At 37.4% G+C, this 18,850-nt stretch overlaps 1 protein-coding gene across 17 annotated transcripts in view; it reads right to left on the bottom strand.

The window, feature by feature from the left end:
* Positions 1–18,850, bottom strand: part of DGKI (diacylglycerol kinase iota) — a 448,494-nt gene that overhangs the window by 36,670 nt on the left and 392,974 nt on the right. For all 17 annotated transcript variants that reach the window (XM_035254659.3, XM_035254662.3, XM_035254663.3 and 14 more), the window contains one exon: positions 15,897–15,922. In XM_035254659.3, coding sequence (XP_035110550.1) covers positions 15,897–15,922 — 26 coding nt within the window. The remainder of the gene's footprint in view (positions 1–15,896; positions 15,923–18,850) is intronic.

Here is an 18,850-nt window from a genome sequence, read left to right as displayed (position 1 = left end):
AAAAAGTAAAAGAAAAAAAATCAGATGTGAAAGAAGAGACTCTTCCAATCTCCTCCCATTTTTCCTCCTTCAGCCAAACACTCACTGAATTCTAGGTTTACACCCCTCACACTCTACCTACCAGCTTCTCCTCCATTGCTGAAACATGGTGCAGAGCACACATCTCACATGGCTACCTTCTCATCATCCCTAGGATTAATCTATCAGTGGCATCAAAAGGCCACTGAATACTACAGTGGCCTTATATTCAAACACCACCTGTGCCAAATTCACCTTACAGTGTGTAACCATAGATAGGAGACATAAATAGGTTTTGTTTCTCTCTAATGACAGTTAATCCCCAAATTCAATTAGTTCCTGCTAATTAAATGCATGAATATATATTGGTTCTTTCCATCTGCTGTAGCAATCCTTTTGAAGCTCCTATTAGCATGGAAGAGATTTCTGTTTGGAGAAAAAACAAACAGCCTCCATCTAGTGTTCCCTCCTGGCAGAAAACCTCTACCTTGCTGCCAGAGGACCTGGATGTGCTCCCTTCAAAAGCAGTCAGTTCCACTTCTTTTCTTCACCACTGGAATTGGCTATAAACAGCACAGGGACCAGATGTCTCTCCAAAGCATCCCATTTGCTTATCTGTTGTTGTGAAATTGTTTAATTGTTTTACATATCTAAGTTCTGCTTCTGCAATTAAGTCACAAGCATGAGGACATTTTTTTTTCTTTGTTTCATCCATACTATATCTTTCACTGAAATCTCCAAAGTACAGAAAATAAATGAAGCACTTTAATATACAGTTCGTTGATCCTTTTGACCTGGTGATTCAGCCGGCTATCATTTCGATACACTTGAAACTCTGGATTGAGGAAGACATTCTAGGGAGTAAAAGAAGGCTCACTTTACTGACCCCTGCTATACCTTGCGATCAATTTAGAAGTCACAAATATCTTCACATCTCTTTGTGAATGTCATGGTGTTTATTAGACGCATCTAGTAAACACAGCAAAACACCACTCATTAGATCAGCAACTACCTCATTAGGTCAGCAATGTTTATGAGTGAAATCAGAGCTGTCCATCAGCAATGACACTTGTTACTTCCTGGAACACTGACAGTATGCCCTAGATCAGTGTTAAAGCAAACCTCATGGGTTAATTCATTTTGTTTAAGCACTGCGTTAGTGAAAACAAGCTCATAGATTACAGGGCCAATGGGCTCATACTCTTCCAGAATCACAGCATGTCACTTTCAGCCCACTGTGTAACATATGTGCTGCCAGTCACAAAGGACCAGCAGAGGGTCTTAAAATACCTTCTTGAAAATCTCTGTAACTCAATATGAATGCTTTCTCTTGCAATAAATTAATACCATCACCTTTGGATATAATGGGAAACCATATTTTCCCATTATAATGTGAAACCATCTAATGTAATATACAGCTATCCCCTTAAAACTAGAAAAATATAAATTCATTTCAACACCAATGTTATAGAATCCTGTTAACTATTTTTTTGGGGAAACATTAAGCTTGCATAAAAATCCAGATAGGAATTTTCATATATGTAAAGTAAATCATGAACCTAAAATAATTATAGTACACAGTATCACTCTCCCCATTCTTAACATCTGAATGAAGTAATATGTGTGTTGAAAACTGATGTAGCAATGCAAGAGTTTTTTTTTTAATTCTAGTACTTTGAAGGTCTTTCATCCCTACAATGTTGAAGGAGTTTAATTTAGATTGCCAACTTTGTTTAGTTTTACATTTCTGGTATTTGGATGATAAAGCTATAATCCTAAGAGGATAAGAGAAATGGAAGAACTAATAAACAAAGTCCTTATTATCCCCACAGATGAGAGGAAGGTGCCATGTAAAAGAGAAGAGCTGCTGGCCTGTAGCTACTGAGACTTTTACAGAGAAGCACAGAGATAGCTTCAGACACCCCTTCCTTCAACATCAGGCAGGCATTCTTCCCGTGATCAGCTTCCCTGAATTCACTGGATTTGTTTTAGCAGTGTCCTTCAAGACCTCTGAAAGGAACTTAGGATGAACAAGTACACTCATATTTCACTCAGTGATATCTATAAGCAGGTCTGATGTGGCCTGAGAGCAATGGATGGTTACAGGTTTTAGCCAAACAACAAGACTGCATGGAAAATGGTGTTTAAGGTCAGAAGCCAAATACAGTTGAGTACATAGCAGAGCTCAGAAAGATTATGAGGTTATGAGTCATACAGTGATCAGGATCCCCATTAACTTTCTTCTCAGTGCCTAGCAGCAAACTGACCACTCCATAAGATAAAGGCCTTTTAAACTGAAAAGAATAATAGCTAAACACCCCTCACTGGCACAGAAGTCAAGTCAAGAAGGAGTTAATTTAGCAAAGGTCATGTTCAGAGACACCAGCAAAATGCACACACAGCAAAAGTGTACAACTAAAACATAAATACAATTTGAAAAGTATATAGATTATTTGCATTTGTAATCAGGTTAAAACACTAATTTTGAAACTACCTCATATAGGCATATGACAGAGAGTACTTGGGAGAATAGAAAAATTAAGCATTTTATTTCAGAAAATTAAAAATAAATCTTAACTTTCACTATATTATGCTAAATTCATTAAGCAATATCATATCTTAGAAGAAAGATTATTATGTAAATTATTACTTCTGAGGCATGCCCAAGACAGAAAATATTAATTCAAAATAGAATAGGCTTGAGTGTATCAGTAAGTCTTCAACGACATTTATTAACAATCATACTTTACTGTTGTCCAGTTGATGGGAAAGGAAATAAAGACCAAACCTTCATTCTTCATAGGAACTCATATATTCTCAAGAAAAAAAATCTAGAAACTTAATACATATATAATTAAACACCTAAATGAATGCAGTCCTGATTGATAAAGAAATAGAGTGATGTAGAGAATGATTTCCTAGAGCAGGTATAAGAAATTTTCCAAAAAGGAAGGTTTGCATTGGCAGAAAAGATGGGGGTAGAGATTTCTGTAGGGAATAGGCAGCTTAGCAGAATGAAGGAAGAACTGAGAAGCATTTCCATTTGATAACAGGGACCTCTGAAATGGGCAGGGAGGAGGGAATCAGGAATAGGGTGAAAAGGAGATGTTAGAGATCCCATTCAGGACTCAGAGGTAGTGTGAGGCCAGACTCTGCCTCCGCTCCCCTATCTCCCATCCCAGAACATCAAGGAAAATCACTTGGAGACTTCATTCAGACTGTATCCTCATACAAGTCTACCATCATCTTCCCCAAAGACAACTAGCAGTTTAAAATAAATTGGAAAAAGACAGCTGGAAATCAGATGCTTGAAGAATGGTTTTAGGTAGCCCATGCTTTGTGAGAATGGGAAAAAGCTCACAGGATAGTTAAGGAAAATAGGGTGACTAGAGAGGCACACAGTCAGAGAAATACAGCAAACAGTTAACAGTAACAGTCATGGTTTAAATGACTTTCTTTCAGTCTTATAAAACACCACTCATTTTTTTTCAATGGCTGAAACAATTGTGTTCACGTGTGAGGGTGATAGAGAGAATGGAAATGCCACCAGACAAGGAAAACTGAGTGGATTCTGGCGGATTTCAAATTCCCTTTTCAATATTCATTGGGACTTTGCATTGTCAGGAGAAAAGCTGGAACCTGCATTGTTAAACAGTATTTTATTCCCTTGCCAAAGAATGTAGAAGCTGCCTGCCTGCAGTATTTATAGACTTGCAAAGTGAATTTTAGAGTTTTTCAAGAAGTGGGTCTGTGGCAAGGTGTGGCAACAGGAACCCCATTTATCAACCCAAACAGAAACAGTATACTGGAATTCATAAGCAGAAATGTATACAGGAACTCCCTAGAGAGCAGGGCACAAATATCTCCAAAATACTTTCCAAAAATTGAAGGTGGTATTTTTAATTCTTCCTCCTGTGTTTCATTGCTCAGTATTCTCTCCTGGCTCAGAGGCCTGTAAGTGTCTGGAGTAGCAGAGGCCTTAGAAGGCAGCCAAGTAAGCCCACTCCATGGAGAAACCCAGACCAGGAGCAAGCGACTCCAAACCATGGCTTTTGGAATTGCCAACCCTAGCACCATGCTAACGTGACAGTTACTCAGAATGATACAAATTGACATGGTTTGGATCTGTGTCCCTACCAAATCTCATGTTGAATTGTAATCCCCAATGTTGGAGGAGTCTGATGGGAGGCGACTGGATCATGGGTGTGGACTTCCCCCTTGGTGTTCTCATGATGGTGAGTTTTCATGAGACCTGGTTGTTTAAAAGTGTGTGGCACCTCCCCTTTTGCTTTCTCTTTCTGCTCCAGCCATGTAGGATGCACCTGCTTCCCCTTTACCTTCTGCCACGATTGTAAGATTCCTGAGGCCTCCCCATCCATATGCTCTGTACAGCCTGTGGAACCATGAGACAATTAAGCCTCTTTTCTTTATAAATTACCCAGTCTCAGATAGTTCTTTACAGTAATGTGAGAATGGACTAATACACAAGTCATTCTCTGTCCTTTGGGATGTAACCTGCAGGAAATGTGTATTTCAAGTAATCCTAGAAAACAATAGGCTTTAATCATCCCAAGCCCCCAAGCAAATGAGACATATGAGGTCTATTTATTTAAAAAAATCTATATGCCCATTTTGGCTAGCTGACATTGATGGTTGCTATCAGTCTTTCCTGCACATTTTCTCTCCTACTGTCTCTTTTCTTTGTTGATATTTACAAGCAAACTGTGTGCTAGGTCTTTGCCTATATTACCTAATTTAATGCTTACAATAAGCCTATTAGATATTTAATCTTATTATTATCATCCTCATTTCAGGATGAAGAAATTGAGGTTTAATGACATTAAGTAATTTGCTCAAGACCACATGACTAATATGGAATAAAAGCAGGATGTAGATCCAGGATGTGAAATATTTATGACATACTCTTTAGCAGGGTCCTACACTGCCTCCTTATCTGGCTATATAGACTGTCAAACAATACTATCGGGTCATTAGGTGGTACTACCCAGACCTTCCTTCCCAATATTTCCCTGGTCAGGCCCAAGGGATGTAGTTTTAGTGATCTCCGTATCCCATACTTTTCTGGCTCGGATGAGGGAGGGTGTAGAAAATCAACTTGCCTTGCCAGGTGAAGGAAAGGCTTCAGCAATGAACTTCTTATAAGTATTTTGTAAAGTTGTACTAGCTGGGGAATGGATGTTACAGGATGCTGAGAAAGTCACACCCTAAGATTTAGGGCACCCACAATGAACCCAGAAATTGAGGATTGACATAACAAGTCTGGCAAAACAAGGAAGCACTTAGTTGACTTAATTAGCTTGTAAGAAGGATGGACTGATGAATATTTTAACAGCTCTATCCAGGACAGTTCAGGCCTAAGTAGCTATAATTGATAGGTTGAGCAAACAAAAAATGCATTCAAAGTAATAGAGCATAGAGGTTAAAGTAACATATCTAAGACTAACCTTCTAGGAACCAACTGAAAAAGTGACAACACATTCTAACATTTTGTAACTGGTAATCATGATAAGATATGTTTAGGGCTAGTCCATAATTCAGGGAAACCAGTCACCAGACAGTTGTTTGCAAGAGGAAGCCACCAAAATGATAAAACAAGCTACAGGTAGAGGAGACTTTTAAGTATTAGGATTTCTAGTCAAATTAAAAACAAATGTAGTAACAATATCCTCACAGGAGAATTGTATTACAATAACTTTCAGTGTACCAACCCAGCCTCTTGGTTACACTGGGTGTTAGTATAACCCAGATCATATAATTTCATACAGCAGAAATCTTAAACACAGTAAATTTTAACAATAGGTAAAATTCAGTTTTTTGATTCTGCCATCACTACTCAAAGACCAGAGTCAGCGATTTCTCAATTCCTAAACACTGTATAGCTTCATTTGTTGCCAGACACATCACCTTGTCTGATGGCCACTTCTTATCCTTCCACTTAAAAGTAAACTAGTGGTCAAGCATGGTGGCTCATGCCTGTAATGCCAGCACTTTGGGAGGCCGAGGCAAGTGGATTACATGAGGTCAGGAGTTTGAGACCAGACTGACCAACAGGGTGAAACCCCACCTCTACTAAAAAGACAAAAAATTAGCAGGCCTTTGTGGTTCATGCCTTAATCTCAGCTACTTAGGAGGCTGAGACAGGAGAATCGCTTCAACTGGGGAGGCAGAGGTTGCAGTGAGCCAAGACCATGCCATTGCACTCCAGCCTGGGCAACAAAAGCAAAACTGCAACTCAAAAAAAAAAAAAATCATCTCCTCCACCACTTATAATCAACCTTCAAAAGATAACTGGATAATTATCACCAACAAAGCATACCAAAGACACCAAAAGAATCAAAAGGATTATATGATTACAATCAATAGTGAGATTTAGTAAAGGGAAATGACAGATAATAGCAAGGTCAGGACACATAGAAAGTAATATAACCAGATTTTGGAAAGCCCAGGGAGTTTTGTTTTCTTTTTAAATCAACAGTGAATTATCTGTTTTCCTAGGATTTGTAAAAGAAGACTAAGGAAAATTATGCTATCATTTTTATTCTTTTGCTTTCAAAACACAGTCTTTAAGCAACACCCTGCGAGACCACCACAAAAGGCCATCTTTCCAGCACATTAGTAACTGAATCTCTTTGGAAAAAGACCAGGAGCGACCTATCTTCTACAACAGGGAACAATATTAATGAGGCTGCAATGGGATTCAAAGATGTGTAATGGAAGTTTCTGTTTGCCAGCACCACATACTGCAGCAAATTTCACAGTAAGACTTGTTTAGAAAGAATCAGTTCTGTGCCAGGGCACAGCAGAGAATAGGGCAATGTCTCTATTCATTGAGTTTACAGTCAAATAAGAAGAGGAACACTACCCATGAGGAAAGAAAATTGAAATATACTCAAAAAAAAAAAAGTAAGTGAATAAGGAAGGAGAAGTCATGGGCATTTAAGTTGTCAGGAAGATTCATCATTGTTTGTCCTTACCATCTATGGAGGTGGTTCCAACACACAGAAATTAATGAGCACTGAGGTGAGATCTGAATGAAGGACAACAAAGGTGCCTTCCAGAGACATGGTAGGAGGTGACAGAAACCTTAAGGCTGAATAAAACAAGGGAGGTAAGTTCTAGAGAGGGGCCCTCACAATAGAAGTAATACTCCAAAGCAACATGAGCTAAACCAGGATGAGAAACAGCCCCAAAAATGAGCCCTAAAAAGTTTGAATCTAATTAGGAAGCCAATGGGAAATTCTATAGGAAAAAACCTGATATGGGGCAAAAAAAAAAAAGAGCACTCTAGCAACTTTACATTAATGATAGCCCAAAGTCATTGCAGAGTGACATACTGTGATGGCCAGTATAGGAAGCTCTTCCTAGCAATGCAATTAAAGATCTGCACATATTTCCATCTATAACATCAGTCAAGTTTACTCCTTTGAGATGGAGTCTTGCTCTATTGCCCAGGCTGGAGTGTAGTGACACAATCACAGCTCACTGCAACCTCTTCCTCCTGGATTCAAACAATTCTCTTGCCTCAGCCTCCCAAGTAGCTGGGATTACAGGCATGCACCACCACACCAGGCTAATTTTTGTATTTTTAGCACAGACAGCATTTCACCATGTTGGCCAGGCTTGGCTCAAACTCCTGACTTCAGGTGATCTGACCACCAAGGCCTCCCAAAGTGCTAGGGTTACAGGTGTGAGCCACAGCATTCAGCCAATATCTAACTCTCTTCATCTTTATTCACAGTCATCATAGTCACAATAATTATCCTCCTACTTGTAATATCTCTTTAAGGAAATACCTACCTTTTGAGGATTCCACCTCATAAAAAAACGAGTGTTATTGACAGGAAATTGATTTTCTTGATTTACTATTTTCTTGATTAGGAAGTGTGAGGCTACAAGAAGTGGATCCAAAATATACCTTTGAGTTGTCTCTCTGCATCAAGGGTTTTGCTTACTTATATGAATAAAAATATCCCATCTTTAATGATCATTTTCTACCCAATAAAAAGACATCTTACAATTATGAGGTATTTATTTAACAAACAGAATCATGATTTCCTATTACATGAGCAATGCTATTGACAGATTTGACAGACAGTAGAGAGAAATGGTTAGGAAGAGGATTTGGATCCACATCACCTGAGTTTGCATCCTTGTATGTAGTGTAGCATATACAAGATATTCCATAAATAGGTAACTCAAGTGTTCTGCAAAGTCTTCCAGAGACTATAAAAAAAGGAAACCCTTCCTAATTCATTTTAAGCTATGACTATCGCACATGTGCTACATAGTAGAAAGGAAAATTAAAGGGTAATCACACTTATGAACACGGATGTAAAGAGCAAAACAAAGTATTAGCAAATCAAATCTATCAATGTATAAAGGTGGTAAATATAATAACCAATCTAAGTTCTTCTCAGAAATATATTTTCTATTTAAAAATCAGTTAGTAAAATGTACCATATTAACAGACCAAAGGAAAAAAAGTCATCTCTGAAGATGAATAAACAAGTATTCAATAAAATTCAACATCTGTTGAATTTAATAAATTAGAGTGAAGGAAAATATCCTTAAAAGGAATATCCACAAAGCAAGTACTGCTACCTGCATCACGACCACCTGCCAGTGAATTTCTTGTGGGTGGCACCTACTTTGGGATCAGGAACAAGTCAGTGATGCTCACTATCTCTATTACTAGTCAATACTGCACTGAAGGTTTTAACCAGTGCAGAAAGTGCCAGAAATATGTATGAAAAGCATAATGATTGGAAAAGGCAAACCGAAATTCTTTGTATTTGTAGATGAGATTGCCTATTAGAATTCTCTTCCCACAAAAAGATCCTTCATATAAAATTTATGAATTTAAAACTTTAGCAGGAATCTTGATAAACAAGATTTTAAAATTCAACTGTATTTCAATATGTCAGCAAAGACCACTTAGAAAACACAATTTTAAAAAACACACAAATTGTCACTAATAAAGTACCTAGGAATATACTTAACACAAAAAAGACTAAACCCTTCATGAAGAAAATTATAAAATTCTATTCATAGCCATTTTAAAAAGCCAATTAAATGTAAAAAGATGTGGCTTGGAATAGAAAGATGTATTATCATAAAATTATCAACTTTCTTTATACTAATTTATAGATTCATGAAATTCTCATGAAAAATTCAACATACAACTTGATAACCTAATTTTATAATTTATATGAAGCAGGAAAATCTCAAGTATCCCATCTCACTCCTGAAGAAAAAAAATTATAGGATATATCCTCTAATAGATATCAGGATTCATGCCAAAGTTATAACAACTAAAACAATAGTACAGGAGTAGATATATGGATCAAAATAACAGAAAATAGAACCTAGAGACTCATGTTCACTGGGTTTTCAAGTCAGTGAAAAAAACAAAGGATAATAAAATAGCTGGTTATGCATACAAACACAATGAAAATAAAATTTGACCTTTACCTCTTACCAAACCACAAAAATCAATTCTGTTATTAAGTACGAAAGAAAGCACTATAAAAATTGTATAAGACAATATTTTTATGATTATACTTTGAAAGATTTCTTTAAAAAGTATCAAAGGCATAAACCATAGAGAAAACTTTAATAATTTTACTATAGTAAAATAAAGAGTATCCATCTATTCATTAGATGACATCAAAGAGAGCTCAAAAAGATAAACCACAAACTGGAGAAAATGTATAACACGCGTAGTCAACAAAACAATTTTTACCTAGAATATATAAAAAAGTTCATAAATCATTAAGAAGAATACAAACAACCAGGTGGTAAAAAGTGAGTGAGATAAATAAAAGACCTTTCATAGAAGAGTAAACACAAATAGCCCATAAGTATATGAAAGGATGCTTGATCCAATGTGTAATCATTTATTACAAATTAAAATCACAGTGAGATGCCATTTCATATTTCACAAGACTAACAAACATTTCCAAATCAGTTAGTATCAAGTGTTGACTAGGATGCAAGTCAATGGGAACTCTCATCCACTGAAGTTGTGAGTGTATGTTAATGTGATCACTTGTAAAACAATTTGTCATAATGCTACAAGTTAACTGTGTGTATAATCTACCACCTAACTAAGCAATTCCCAGGTTTAAGTCCTAGAGAAATTCTTGCACATGGATACCAGAAAGAGTTACAAAGAAAGAGAATGTTCATAGTGATACTGTTTGCAACAGCAAAACAAAAACACAAGCACAACCCTAAGAAACGTGTTATCTATGTAAACATTCATTAGCAGATTGGATATGTAAATTGTTATATGTTCATACAACAGAGTACCTATACTACATGAACTATTAATGAAATGAATATGGTGCTCATCTATAAGGATAAATCACAAGAAATATTATTTTGAATAAAAGAAACAAATTACAACATGATTCAATTTGTAAAATTCAAAACAGGTAAAACTATATATACACACACAAATACACACATATAGGAATATATATACGAGTTATATATCCACATATCCATTCATATATAAGATGTGCACATATGTAGTAAAACAAGAAGAAGAAATAAGGACATGATTAACAAAAAGGGAGAACAGTAATTATTCCTGAAGGAGAGGGAAGGGGACATAATTAGGAAAGCAAATTACATGAAGCTCCCAAATTCCTACAATGTTTTACTTCTTCGTCTGACTGCCAAGTACACAGTAGTTCCTTTGCTCAATATTTAAATTGAGCAGATACATTTCATATATTTTATGAATAGTATCTGTTTCAGTAATATACATAAAAGAAAAGTGAATTGATGTATAGTCATTGATATCAAAGATTTTGGGCCATGTCCACAGTGTGATTCTTTGTATAACTGTTAATCCTTTCTCATGCTGCTAATAAAGATATACTCGAGACTGGGTACTTTCTAAAAGAAAGAGGTTTAATGGACTCCCAGTTCCACATGGCTGGGGAGGCCTCACAATCATGGTGGAGGACGAAGGCAGAACAAAGGGACATCTTACATGACGGCAGGCAAGAGAGAGCTTGTGCGGGAGCACTCCCATTTAAGAAACCATCATGTCTCATTAGACTTATTCACTATCATGAAAACAGTATGGGGGAAACTGCCCCATGATTCAATTATCTCCATCTGGCCCCATCATTGACACATGGGGGTTATTACAGTTCAAGGTGAAATTTGGGTGGGGACACAGCCAAACCGTATCAATAACCTACTGCAAAGTACAGCCGACTCCAAGCCTGACAGTAGATTCCTTCTTGAATGCTTTATACTAGTAACTGTAGTTGTGATAATTTTATTTCCAGATAGCCATTACTGCAATTCTTGTCCACTATGTTAGTGTTGCAACAACAAAAGCTGCTCTAGAATGTGACAGCCGTTGTTGACAACAGGTCTAGGAGGCCAATATTTGCCAAGCATCAGATTCAGCAATCTGGTTTCAAACAGCAGAGGAGACTGGGACATTTTTAAAAATCTGTATGTGTGTGTGTGTGTGTGTGTGTGTGTGCGTGCGCGCGTGCGTGCGTGTGTGTGTGTGTGATGTGAGCATGTGGTGGGGGGATGAGTGTGTGTATATGTGTATGTGTGTGTGTACGTGTGTATGTGTGTAGGGTGTGTGTGGTGTGTGTGTGTGGTATATGTATTGTGTGTATGTGTGTGGTGTGTATGTGTTGTGTGTTGTGTGTATGTGTGTGGTATGTGTATTGTGTGTATGTGGTGTGTGTGGTGTGTGTGTATGTGTGGTGTGTGTAATGTTTGTGTGGTGTGTGTAATGTGTATGGTGTATGTGTATGTGGTGTGTGTAATGTGTATGTCTGTGGTGTGTATGTGTATGTCTGTGTGTAATGTGTGTGAGTGTGTGGTGTGTGTAATGTGTGTGTGGTGTGTATTGTGTGTGTATGTATTGTGTGTGTGGTGTGTATATGTATGTCTGTGTGTAATGTGTGTGGGTGTGTGGTGTGTGTAATGTGTGTGTGGTGTATATATGTGTGTAAAGTGTGTATGTGTGTGTATTGTGTGTGGTGTGTATGTGTGGAGCATGGAGCACATTGTTGGCACTTTCTTTTGAGAGGCAACTAATGCCTTTTATTTTGGAAATGAACTGACATTAGTTGGAAGATGACCTGCCTTAAGTGTGCTGGCACAGGTAGCCACAGTAAGGGCAGCATTCCAAGGAGCCTGTAAAATAAGCAAGCTAAGGTGACAGAAGACAAGCTCTCAGAGCCAGGGAAGCAGCCTGGGCCCAGGAGACGGCTCCAGGAGCAATTTAAATGATGAAGTGATAGGCATTCAATACAGAGGAAACACAGAGGACAGTGCAATCAATCACTGCCAAGCTTATCTTCTGACAAGGAGTAGGGCTCCAGCTTCCAGATGTAACATTAAAACGTAATGTTTCCACTGGGGTTTAGCATGGCAGGTTTCCCTGAAGCTTCAGTTTCACTCAGTTAACTAATTATGAGAAAATGCGACATCGGTATTTACTTTTTCTACAGGGACAAATCATTGCCAGCAGGAGGGAGAAGTTGTTATTTTTGTTCTGCTTTGTTTTGTCATTAAAAAGAAATTACTTACACAGCAGTAAATATACTCTTGTTAGAGGGGGGAAGAATTATCTCCATAGTTCTATCCATTCAATCATGTCTTTGGTTTTCCAGGGACTTGGAGGATAAAAGAGAGTTAAGAGTTTGGTTGTTAGCATTGGGTCTGGAAATGAACTCTCTCACCTACCAGCTATGTGACCTTAAGCAAGTTATTTAAGCACTCTGAGCGGGCTTTTGCAGCTGTGAAACTGGGAGCGATGCATCCATTACAGAGTTATTCGTGAAAGATGAAAGGACATAATGCAGTTGAGGCACTTCAGCACAGGGCTTCTGCATAATAAGTGCTCAATACAATTTAGCCTTTATTCTTAGTGACCCTGATGCACTATTATATAAATATGGAAATAGTTTATGTACATTTAGACCTTGTGTTGCCAATTCTATATGACCACATGCCTAATCATCAACTAAGTCTGTACTCTGGCACTGTAAGCTAAATGGTGTATTAAACATTTTATTCCTCCTCACCCTGATGTAATGAAAGGTTTCCAGAGGAAATTTAATGATAATGAAAGAAACAGTTATTCTCTCCCATCTGCTTTTAACTTTTCAAGGGCAGAACATACTCCCAAGCAAACATCACAGAAAAACTCGTGCTTCCTCTTCTACTGCCTGGATGCTGGAAAAATACTATGTTTGGGGTGCTTTTAACAAACTAGAAAGTCATTTTACAAATGACTTCTCAATTGAACTTGCTACAGTCCCATGAGGTTAGCAGTTTATGATTAGCCCATTTTACAAATAAGGAAAACAAAACAAACAAGGTAAGTTAAATGACAAAGCCACTGTATTCAAGCACTCTATGAAAGAGTACCATGGGAATGAAGAATGCCAGGGTAACTGGACAATAAAAAAAGTAGATTTTTTCAAGAATAAATTCTTGTCTCAGAGAGAGCCAAAGTGACTAGTTATTATAGAGGAAGGACTATTTGTGGAAAGCAAACAAAAAAGAAAATCAGGAGACATAGGGTTTCATATTGTGATTTCACAATCCATTTGCCCAATGTGCCTTAAATTTTCTACCAATAAATTTGAGGAAAAAGAATTGCTACTTCTCACCTCTCTTACAAGTGTATTTCAGTGCCATTATTGTGTACAAATAATATGTAAGATTGATGCTATGACATCCAAGAGGTTGTATACTAGCCATATACATGGGAACTCTTAAAAATGTATAAACAGAAGAAAATATATTTTGAGTGGTAGATAGAAAATCCTGGCAATAAGGAAAAAAGATACTTTTTTCAAGAATATATGGCCTAGAAAATTATGAACAATTAGATAAGATAGGTAAACCATCACTATAATTTTGCATTATGTACTTGAACTATTTTTGGAAGTTACAGAAACAAACTATGAAGAGGTATGAACATGTAATAAATTTTTTGAAGCCACAAAATTATAATAGCCCACTAATGTCTGTAATGTTTCTTCAACTAATCACATATAAGGTTCTTAAAATAATCAGTTTTGAAGTGCTCTTAATACCAAGCAAGTCTTTCTGTCAGTAGTGATCCTTTAGGACTTCAAAGGACCCTGACATATGCCCCCTGTTATTTCACAACCACTTAAGAAGTTCTAGTGGACTATAACTTGTCATTTACAAGTCTCCCTCATCCACCATTTTTGTCTGAATGCGGGATAAATTCTTTAGATAGGAAGGCAAAGACAATTAAAAGTCATTAAGGGGAATCAGAGTTCAAAATAAAAACCAAGCACAAGTTCTAGTTGATAATGTGAACATGGAAGTGCCAAGGGCATATATACATGTGCAAACACCTAGTCATACCAACAGCAGTCAGCAAAATAGCACATAATAGCAGGTTACCATCAGGTGGTCGATTGTCTAATTCTGATGTAATCAGCCTGAACATAATTTTCCCTATGATTCTTCATAGAAAATAATACAACTTCATACCAGTATTGAGTTCAGATTTCACAATGTGGCAGTAGAAGAGGCCTGCCTGAAACTCATCCCTTTTTTCATTCATTCATTTAATAAACACTTTTTCATCGTTTGCTATTTGTTGGAAACTATATCAAAGCACTCACAGTCTAATAGGGAAAACAGGTAAATAAAGCATGAAATTTGCGCTTTAAACCCTAGAATGTGAAAAATAGTTGGCACAATGACAAGCAGATCAGCAAGCCCTCACAGAGGATGAGGTGAGGTGCATAGAAACTGTTTATATGGCAAAAGAGTGAATAGTATGTTCTCTCTTATATGTCAGAAAGAACAGCATGAATAAAAGCAGGGAAGTGTGGTAAAGACAGCGAGCTCCAGAAACTAGATAGAGAATTAGATGTAGTGCCACACAGCTGGAATATAGATCATGGGTAGGAGAAGGGAAAAGATGGTAAATGAAGCCATAAGCAGTCGAGGAAGACAAAGATTCCTTTATTTAGTGCTGACTAGTCCATGTTAAAATACAATATTGGAAAGATTTCATTCCAGAGGCAATAGGTGTAGATTTTTACTACAGAATAATCATTCTGGTGCTAGCTAGGTACACAATGAACTAGGGAAAGGAAAATCTAGAGGTATGGATACCAATTATGAGAGAATTTCAAAAGTCCAAGTAAGATACAAAGGGGCCCCAGACCAAAGTTCCATATAGCATATTTGTAAAACATAATTATGTAGCATAACTGACTCATCGTAGCCACTTAATAAACATTTTTGTGAGTGACTGGATAAATGAACAACTCCAAAGGTGAGAAGAAACAAAATTAGGTATTTTCTCCTTTGAGTGAAATAGCTGTCTCTTAAAATGCAAACAATTCATCTCAACTAGGTAACAGCAAATGCCACTTACTGCTTGACCTCCTTTCAGACTTAGGATGCTCTTTGCAAATGAGTGATTGGAACGTGATCCCATGTCCAATCTGGAAGGGGCGGTCGGGAATATCTACCATAAACTCCCATTTTAAAGACAAAAATCTGAGTCACAAAAGTTACAGGACTAGCCCAAAACCACAAAATGTTTCTGCGGATGAGACTGAAATCAGGCAGAATAAATTAAGTCTTCACAATATTTGTCAACCAAACTAGTTGGAAGAGATTTGAAAGGTATCAAATTCAGCTAGGGTGATTTAAGGTTTTAAAAGTGTTTGGCATTTCACATTCAAAAACCACAAAGCAACATCTTAGAGAAATTTTCTTAAACAATTATTTGCTCTGACAATGAATTGCAAAGACCAGGGGTCAAGTTTTAATTCTGAATTGGTATAAATCAGAAAAATGATTCTTACCATAATCTTCTGAAGAGACTGGTGACCTAAAAGGAAATAATAAGCATGATCAATATTTTATATGATAATTATGACAATCGTCAAGAATAATTTCAAAGTAATTAAAACCCCAAATTCAATTAAATGGAAACTCAATATAGTAGACAGTGTAATTAATGTATTGATTGCAATGGTATATTTCAGTCCACAGCCCCCAACCCTTACCTGGATTGGTTGGATGTTACAGGTTACTAAAATGTCAGTCTGTGCATGGTGTCCTAGGCTGCAAAAACTTACCTAAGTCTAGATTTACCACACAAAAAAGAGAACTCATAGAAATGTAATATAGATGAAATCCTCTGAGGTGTGGTGCCCAAGGACAGGCATTCAGTGTAAATGCCAGGGATGTAAAAATAAATAAATAAGCACTAGATTGGGTATCTGTCAATACAAAGAGATCTATTTGAATGGTATAAATTGAGTCGGAGGTAAAAGGAATAGCATGCATCCTTATCATTACTGGGTTTTGTTTCCACTCTTCGTGGAATTTAACATTTGGATGAGCTGACCCTCTAATTGCTGCCCTATGTCTCAGAACCTGGAAGAAACAGCAGGAGGCAAGAAGGCAATCACTGGGATTCCACAAAACTTTCGGAACTCAACAACTTCTGCAAACTATATGTGAGTTCTACTCTAATTATGATAATCAGATCTCAAATGAAAAATCATATCAACCCTAAAAAGGTTGCTTCTCTCACTTGACTAGTAATGGAAATACTTTGAGCAATATAGACCTGAGCTTGGAGATGAATTCGCCTCCAGCTTGAAGACTACAGCTTTGACTCACACTTAATTCTTTACTGGGGAGAAAGAGAGACATACGATATTATATTCAGAGTTGTTGAAATTATGAAGGGAAAGGCTAGATATAACATACCTCCCTATTTTTAAGGAGTCTTCTTCTCTGAATGATTGGCCCACTGAAGTCCATAGCAGGGAAATGACCAAAGATAAACTCAGGAGTTTGGCAATAAAGCTGCCAATTATTAGAACTAATATTTATGAGACATGAAGATAAATGTCAGGGCAAGAATCATTATTCAGTCAATGCACAAATTGTTGAAGCTCATTTTTAGCTATTTGGGGATGATTGATATGATTTTATCTACTGGTTAGTAATATTATTGCTTATTATTTGAGTGAACAGTAAAGTATAAAGACACAGTGGTAATGGAGAAAAAGCCTTAAACCTCAATGAGTGGCAAAGTATCAATTTACTTCAACTGAGCAAGCTGCTTAAAGTAGACTTTCGCATGAAAACCACAGAATCCCAAGATTTGGTGGAAAGGAAATTAGCTTCTGGAAGATGAACATAGGGAGTGGTAAGTGGAAACCTACCTACCACAATCCCTAAGTCAACACCGCTCAAGAAACACCACTTGGCCTCCCTGGGTAGGGCTGATTTATCCTCCTACCGGATTCCCTTCTCTTGTATTATCCACACACTGGCCTTTCTCACTGGGTTGGAACCCTCATGAAACTAAGACTACATCTTTGTCTAGAACAAGTGAGGCCTTAGTTAAAATTTGTTGGGTTGAATTAACCTCAGTCCTGTCACACTGATATTCAAACTGACATATTCTGGAGCTTCCCAAAAAGTCATCATGTTACTGTTACACCATCTTTAAGGCAAGTTTGCCTGCTCCTAGGCCAGCTGCAAGAAAAAGTCCCAGAGAATGTACTTGAAGTTCTAATTGGTTATAATGTGGATACTCTCAGAGCCAAAGGACATCAAAAGTACCCAGAAGCACAGATACCCATACTCTCCTTCATTAATTAAGAAAACAAAGGAGGGAGGCAAGTATTGAATGAGAAGTGAAATGAAATTAGAAGTTGAATCTAAAACAACATATATTTTAAAGACATGAGCTAATTTCTTCAGCTGCTTAGGTCATAATAGAGTCAGCCACAAGGAAGTATCTTCATTCCTGGTGTTTGCCAATCAGAAGTAAGTAAAAAATGTGTCTTGGATTGTTTGCAATTAATTTGTCACAGAGCTAAAGGAACAAAGTAAAATTCATGCCAAAGGACAACTGAATGTCTCAGGTGGAGAGCTTGTGAAGCAGGGTCTTTACTGCCTTTCTGCAAAAGCAAAGCATTGATATTAAATTTGAAAAATTCCAGATGGCTCCATTAGAGTCCTAAGGGGATGCATTCTGCAGTATGTCCAGGCAGTGGATAAAAAAATATCAATTTCAGTGTTTCATGAAAATTAGTCATGTTGAGTTTCCACGTTTAATGTCTCCCATATGCCTGGCTTTGTGGAATTTTAAGCCATATGGAGTATTTCCATCCTCACTTAGTATTTCACCTTTCACTGAAACAAGTTACTGCATTGTACTACTGAGATGTGCACATCCATTATTGCTGGAAATGGGCATAAAGAGTTAGCTTATGGGTGGATCACCTGAGGTCAGGAGTTCAACGCCACCCTAGCCAACATGGTGAAACTCTGTCTCTATTGAAAATACAAAAATTAGCTGGGCTTGGTGGCAGACTCCTGTAATCCCAGCTACTTGGGAGGCTGAGGCAGGAGAGTTGCTTGAACCTGGAAGGCAGGGGTTACAGTGAGCCGAGATCACGCCACTGCATTCCAGTCTGGGTAACAAGAGAAAACTCCTTCTCAAAAAAGAAAGAAAAAAAAAGTTAGCACAGAAAAGAAGAAATATTCTGAAATCAGCAATATAAGTAGTTATTTTAACAACAGAGGTTGAATCCCAGGAACAGATAATCCTCTTAAACCTGACAATGGAGGCATGCAGGAAGGCTCCCTGGTTATACGTTTCACCACACCTGAAAGACATGTGGTTTTATCCCTGGCTACTTATTTTTCCTCCATGTAGAGCAAGCCTCTGCTCTTACAATGTAAACTCTTACCAGCATTCTTATAGCTCTCCTCTTCACTTCTTTTCTGA

This window comes from Callithrix jacchus, chromosome 11 (genome assembly GCF_049354715.1).
Source record: "Callithrix jacchus isolate 240 chromosome 11, calJac240_pri, whole genome shotgun sequence".
Lineage (NCBI taxonomy): Eukaryota > Metazoa > Chordata > Mammalia > Primates > Cebidae > Callithrix > Callithrix jacchus.
The sequence above is the reverse complement of the archived record's forward strand: the minus strand, read 5'-3'. Positions and strand labels throughout refer to the sequence as shown.